The sequence below is a fragment of the Malaya genurostris genome, chromosome 2 (assembly GCF_030247185.1).
Source record: "Malaya genurostris strain Urasoe2022 chromosome 2, Malgen_1.1, whole genome shotgun sequence".
Taxonomy (NCBI): domain Eukaryota; kingdom Metazoa; phylum Arthropoda; class Insecta; order Diptera; family Culicidae; genus Malaya; species Malaya genurostris.
In genome coordinates, this window is record NC_080571.1 from 343,950,003 (window position 1) to 343,957,209 (window position 7,207).

The window sequence follows — 7,207 nt, forward strand, 5'->3', positions numbered from 1 at the left end:
ACGCTTACTCTAATGTATGAATAAATGCGAGAGAACTCATGGCAAAGAGTTTACTTTACTCAAATCCATACTCAAATTTTGATATATTGTTCCAGTTTATGAATTTGAGTAATCGCAACTCAAGTAGTGATGTATTTTTTTACTCGATTAATCAAAATAATCGATTAAAAGGCTAAAGTCATCGAGTATTTGTAATCGATTAACGACAGTGCCACTAATCGAGCTAATCGATTAATAGCAATCAATTAATCGAGATTTATATCAGTTATGCTGTGAACCACTTTGCGGTTAATTTTTAATTTTTGGTTGAAATCTGACACTTGAGTGGTTATTTTGATGTTGTCAAAAATAACTCTGTTCGAGAGCATGGTTATTTTTGACAGATCGATGGTTATTTTCCGACACTGAAAAATATCAACCAAAAATTAAAGTTAAAAGCGAAATGATTCACAGCCTTAGTAGATAACGTTTAGCCTTAGGCTGCCGACATAATGGGCGCGAGAAGCAAAGCCAAGCTGGTGACTAAAATTGGCAAATCAAAAGCGAGAATGATACTAGTAGTTTTTTATTTGTTTCGGTTATAGATGTTTTAACCTTGAGGTCATTCACCTCTTCGGGCCAGAAAAAGCTTCTGACCCTATGTGCGGGGTTGGGAATCGAACCCAGGTGGGCTGCGTGAAAGGCATCGACTTATCCATCACGCTATACCCGTCCCCATACTAGTAGTTAATCAAAAGGACTCTTTTAGAGTACAAGTGAGAAATCGGCTCAACTCTGACAGGGTCTCTCTGTTTTGCTGTAAGTACGTTTCCTACTTTGGTCAGCACCAAGCTCGGCTCAGCTTCTCGTGCTCACTCTGTCTGCAGCCTAAGTCTAAACGATGCTATGATGAGAGTTGCAATTTCATCTGTCATAATTCAAGGAAATACGAATTTCAATTTAAATAATGATTTTTTATTCATTCTGCCTACATTTTTCCATCCGTTTGATCATAGATATTATTGAATTTTCTAGACATTTCAACCACGTTTTCTCATATTTTTCTTACTGCATGATACACAAATGGTAAAGATTTGATATTCAACACAGATTTTCATTTGGCAGCTCTGATTCTGTTTAGAATAATTTGATCGATTAATTGCACTAATCGATTAATGCTTAATAATAATCGATTACACTAATCGACTCCTCTATTATTAATCGAATACCTAATAATCGATTAATACAAAAAAACAGACATCACTAAACTCAAGCCATGAATTATGTTCAAAGATCGTGTGGGTAAGCCAGTGCTGTCAACTGTTTTTTTTTCCAAAAATCTGTATTTGTCGGAAAAATCTCTCTGTACAATATCCGTATGTACCGAGAAATCGGTATAGTTGGCAGCGCTGGGGTAAGCTCTAAGCAGAGATGCCAGATCTGCAGATCTGAAGATGTTTGAAATTTTTACCTGGCATTTCTGGCTCTAAGTGAAGTAGATTGTCTAAAACTGAAATTGTCATTCAGGAATGGATGGCATTTATTTGTAGCATTATTTTACAATTTGTTTGAAATAATTAAAAGTCACAAAAAGTGAATCACAAAAAGTCCCAAGTCAGCAATGTTATGAAGCGAGATGATTCACTTCTTCCCTTTGTTCATCAAGCTGTAAATGGCCTTCTGTATGCTTTCGCTTTCCTTCAGTTCCGCTTCGATTTGAGCGATCCGCTCATCCTTGGCGGCAATCTGCGTCAGCAGTTCCTTCACTTTGCTCTCCTGCAGGGTCAGATCGCTGTCCCGTTGGGAAAGCTGCTGCTCCAGCTGCCCGATCAGATCGGTGCGTTTCGAAATGTCCCGCTCCCGCTCACGTATCTTGGTTTCATACATTTTTTTATCGGCATCCTTCTGCTCGCTCAGCTTCTTGCAGGTGTCCTCGGACACTCGCAGCAGCGCACGCGAGTCGTCACGGTTTTTAGTCTGGAGAATGGAAATGGAGAAGGTTAAGAGAGTTGGCTTCAACAAATCATAAACGCGCGAAAAAGGTTAAATATTTAGAGAAAAACAAAATCCTACCATTTCCACCAGATCGTGCTGCAATCGCGTGTTCTCCTTTTCGTAGTTTTCATTCCGCACCCGACAGCTTTCGATTTCCTTGGCCAGAGTTGCGCACTGTTGTGATTTTTCGCTAGCCTTTCGAATGTAATCCGACAGATCCTGCTTCATCTGATTGATTTTCTTATCGTAGGATGCTGTGGCACTTTTTATGTTGCCCAGTTCCTTCTCGAGCGTCCGATTTTCCGCTTCTTGTCTGGTTAAATATCGAAGAGTCAGATTTTACCATTAATGCGATTCCAACAATACTTACGCAGAAACTTTTAGCACTAGGGGCAAATTTTTCCGCTGGACCTTTTCGATTTCTGCCATCAGTAGTTGGTTCTGGTGCTTCAGGGTGCAGATTTGAGCCGACATACTGCCGAGACTGGCACGCAAGTCCCCCATCAGCTGAGATTCTATGTTGATTTTTAAATTGTAGAACTCGATCAGTTCAACGTTAGTTAGCTCGTTAATGTGACCAGACGAGGCCGCGTCATGTATGTGCGATACGGTTCGATTCATTCGGTCCAGAAAGTCTCGACTGAGTGCTACCGAGTTGGGAAAGCTGCGAACGTTACTACCATCATCGACATTGTGTTTTTGTGACTCTGCCAAAACGTTACGCCAACCAGCATTAAGCATACTACCCATCCGCGATACTTCCTTGCGAGGAAAATCTACCGAAGAAGACACGTGCAGCATGGCTTCTGTTAGATCGATTTCACTAGAGGTTAATCCTTTAGCGATCAGAAAGTGAACTTGCTTCTGCTTCAGCAGGTTGCCAATCTTTGCGTACCAAAACGTAGGAGCGACATTTGCAAACTCATTAAATGTGTGTAACGCCCAGAGGTACACTCGAATTTCACTGTCCGGCAATGAATAGTTGAACGATTGGCTGGAGTTCAAAATAGGTCCGAAAATTTGTCGAAAGAATGATTCAGCCAAATTATCCAGATCCGAACTGGACGTGTTTCTCAGTTTTATTATCATGGTCAGTAGTTTGCAGATGGAGATCAGCAATTTCGAATCATCGTTATTTCGCACTACATCTCTCAATTCTGTCAGCACAGCTTGGCATGAATCCAATACTGAAGCTAGACATTCGCTTGGCCCTTCTGATTTTGCTAGTTTTTCAAGAATCGCCCTCAGCAAATCCAACGCTTTCGAGCAGCTATGCCTCGAACGAATCCACATCAGAGCTACTTCAACCATCGGGTTCAGGAACGATTCTTCAACCGATTCCAGTGAAACGATGCATTCCAAAATTTCAAACAATATATCCATGCAGTCGTCTTTGTCAGCTTCGGAAACAGTACTAGAGGACTTTTCTTCGGCCCTTCGTTTCTTTTTCGTGTGAACGATGTCTTTTTCCTTGGAAAGGCCACTGACATATTTCCCGATGTCATCCAGAAATTCTTTCAAGTTTTCTTGGAAAAAGTTATCCTTTATGCTGACCGTGTTCTGCCTGTTTTCTTTCGACGTCTCATCAGCACTACACCGTCGAATGTACTGCAGATAATCTACCACATGCCGCAAGATAATACTATTCCTGCAAAACAACCGAACAAAAATAAGCTCACATACCTTACAACCTCACCGTTAAATTACCTACCTAGACGTCAATACATTCCTCACCTCTTTGAAACTCATTTTTAGCAAATAATTCAAATCCATCTCCTTCATGTAGTCGTTTTTCTCCAGAATAATATACATCTTACAAGCAACCAAACCGAACTGCTTGATCTGACCGCAAAACGACGAAATGCCGATATTCTTGGTCAACAGATACGTCATCGGAAGGTTCATATAGCAGAGATTCACCAAAATCGACAGGGCCAATGTTCCTAGCTCCCCGCGATCCTGATGCTGCTCAATCATACCGAGAAGTTTTAGTATCAAGGTCTCGACATACGGTTCGTGACTTTCCAAACGAACGCCATACGTTAGAACCTCGACCAATGCCAACAGCCTCTGCTGTTGTTCGCCGTTGTGAGTTTCTTGCAACATTTTGGTCAACGTGGGAAGGTAATGGAAGTTTCGAACTAATGCCGTACGAGTTTCCTCACACATAGCGGCAACAGTTTCCAGCACGGACACCGCCGACCACAACATGGACATCTTTTTCGTGCCAGAGCTCATCAGCTTGTGCAGGTTAATGAAAAAGACATTATTATCGTACACCGACAGATCAAACACCCGCTGGTCCGCAACGAGGGCCAAGTGCTAAAACCGCAAGGACAAACTTTCAGTAACAACCAGCCACATAATATCTACAAAACTTACTTGTAAGCTATTGCTAACAAGCGTCTCATTTCCATAGGTGCTACTTATAAAGAAAGACTGAATGTTGTTATTAAAATCACTAATATATGACGACATTGCAATAACAACCGATGTACGATCGGTAGTCCGTTAAACTCAGATACAAACAGGTCCAAGAAAAACTAAAATTAGGTCATGCATAAAACGAAATCACAAGCAAAATAATTTTTAGTTAAAAACTCAACGGAAAACACGAAATCTAATGTGTCGAAAATAAAACGGTTGTTTCGTTTCAATCCCGGGTTATGTGCAGCGATGCCAGATAAAATTTTCAAAAATCAATCAAACCTATCGAAGAGTTAAAACAGTATTAACATGGATTCCACGGCGATTAGAACAATCGGCAAGTTTCTATAAATATTGTTAAAAACATTAAATTCGTGAAAGCCTGGGAAAACAAATATGACAGTTTTTTTTCATAACATCGCTAGAAGTCCGCAAGTTTACTATCAAATCTTCAGACTTGGCATCTCTGGTTTATTGTGTCAAACTTTCAAACGCCGGTCTGTCAACGTAACGTTACAACTGTTACCATTTTTCCACCTCCAGTAACGTAAACAACACACCAGCCCTGCGTCGAGTAGCAAGCTATTAGGTTTTTTACCGTCACTGCTAACCTCAATCGGATGAACACATTTTGACAGTTCAGCAGTACTGTTTGTAAACAGAAATTTCTTTTGTTTGTTTATTGACAAATTGGATCAGACCATTTACGGTCCGTATCGCCTAAATAAAGTTTTAAAACATTTGTTCACGATTGAATACGGTTCCTTTTTGATATTTATTAAATAAAAGTGACTAGTTGCAAAGTGTAAAAATGATTGTTTTAGATGTGTTCTTCGATTTTTGTTTAAGCTTGTTTGTAAACAGTACCGCTGAACTGTCAAGGATGAATACTTGTTCATTTGTGTCGTCACGATAAAAACCCTAATTAGGCTCTCTGACAGCTCACTTACAACCACAAACGCATATGAGATTGGTTTGTTTTCATCAGAAAACGAATGCATTAAACACAAGTCAGACGATCAATCAACTTCGGTCGACGTTCAGATTGATTTATTAATTTTTTTAGCCGAATATTGCTCGCGTATCCGACGTTAAAAAGTTCCGTGAACTTGACGTAGTGTCCTTTCATATGAATTGTTTACAATTAATGTTGTTGGTCCGTAATCGTTCCATTCAGGTGATAGTCGCTTGATACTGCGTGTGAATCACTTTTACATATTGTTTTGTTTTCATCAGGAAACGTGTTGGCCACCATTTTTTCAGTAGGGCCACCGTTCATTTTTCACCGGGCATAGAAACCTCAATAGCAAGTACATACACGCAAAACTGAAACTAGCACGTTTGAGCTGAGATACCGTTTGCTGCTCGTAAAATTGATCAATGATCAATAAACTGTTTGCCGCGTTTTTGACATGCAAAACTAGCCGAGTAACCTTTTTTCTGTCATAATTTTGAACGATAATAACTCAGTCATTTGTTGATGGATCGATATAATTTAAATACCAAACGATTCGGGAATAATTAACCTAAACATGAATGGCACATTGTCGCAAAGCTAATTTACTGGTAGCGACACCTGCCAATGAAAAATAGAACAAAGAAAAGGAGGATTCTTTCGGAAATTTTCATATCGGCAGTAGTGATTTGCAACATTTTTATCGTTTATTCAAGAGTACAAATAGATATCAGCAATAAAAGTACACTCGGAGTAGAAGAAAATCGATTTCAAAGTGATTACTACTACTTTTTTTTAGTGTCAACTACGATTAAATCTTCAGAAATGTGTGAAACTGGGTGAGGTTAGGTTTTTTCGGATCAACATTTTATTAAACAGAAACCAGTGTAATGTTGATTTCTCGAGTACTAGAATGTATAGCGATCGAGTACTATTTATTTTGGATACTTTATTTGTTATTTCCAAGCATTTGAAAAATTGTATCAAACCAAGCTTAATGCTCTATTCTGAATAAACGGTAAATTTCGCACAATGAACTAAGATCAACATTACCACCTCACAGTAAAAACGTTTTCTTCAACTTCTACTATGATTATTCAAATGAATTTGCCCGTTTTCATAAGACATCGTTGAAAAGGTGGAGTAATTAGAAATTTTCCTACCGATTTGACAGCTCTTGCAGAAAGAATCATCTCTAAACAAGCAGCGCCTCTACATTTCAGTTTTGCGACAATATGCCAAATGACAACGTCCCGCTTGTGAGAATTCTGACAACCGTCAGAAAGCTGGCTGCATTCCGGCTGCTGTCAAAATTGTCCAGGCGGAATTGCGTCATTATCTTGCCGTACGTGTCTTGTTTATTTTCCTCCTCTTTCTATTTTCTTTTTTTTATTCGACTTCATTTGATATTCGTCAATCCCGCATGTACGTACAAAAAACGAATCTTGAGACGAGGTAAATAAGATTGAAATATGGGTATGTTTGGTAGTGAGAAAGCAATGTTATTGGCAATAACATTTTCCATGATTAGTATATATGAAAAGCAATAACTTATTGCCTTTCATATGTACTTTATTTTGAAAAAATAAAACTAAGACACTTAAAATGTAGAACCGATTCAAAACGGTACTGCCAACCTTGTATGGCAAGAATCCGACAGAAAAGAACCGTTAATAACCGCTAGGCAAAATTCTCTACCGGAAACGGTTTTTGCATTGTTTCCAGACATTTGCCGCAATTCTGGCAGTTAAGTTTTCTGAAAATTTTAAAACAACGCGGAAAACTCTTTACTTTCGCTTGGGTTTTTCGCGCAAGGACGACGATTTTGAGGTAGTCAGGCACATATCTTCA

General features: G+C 39.2%; 1 protein-coding gene across 1 annotated transcript; it reads right to left on the reverse strand.

Annotated features, from left to right (window-relative positions):
• Positions 1–1,506: 1,506 nt before the first annotated feature.
• On the reverse strand, positions 1,507–4,602 carry LOC131431917 (uncharacterized). Its single transcript, XM_058597874.1, has 5 exons — positions 4,357–4,602; positions 3,686–4,296; positions 2,345–3,622; positions 2,053–2,287; positions 1,507–1,956 (listed from the first exon to the last, which is right to left on the reverse strand). The coding sequence occupies exons 1-5, from the start codon at positions 4,450–4,452 to the stop codon at positions 1,621–1,623; spliced, it is 2,556 nt and encodes an 851-aa protein (XP_058453857.1). The 5' UTR covers positions 4,453–4,602; the 3' UTR covers positions 1,507–1,620.
• Positions 4,603–7,207: the final 2,605 nt, after the last annotated feature.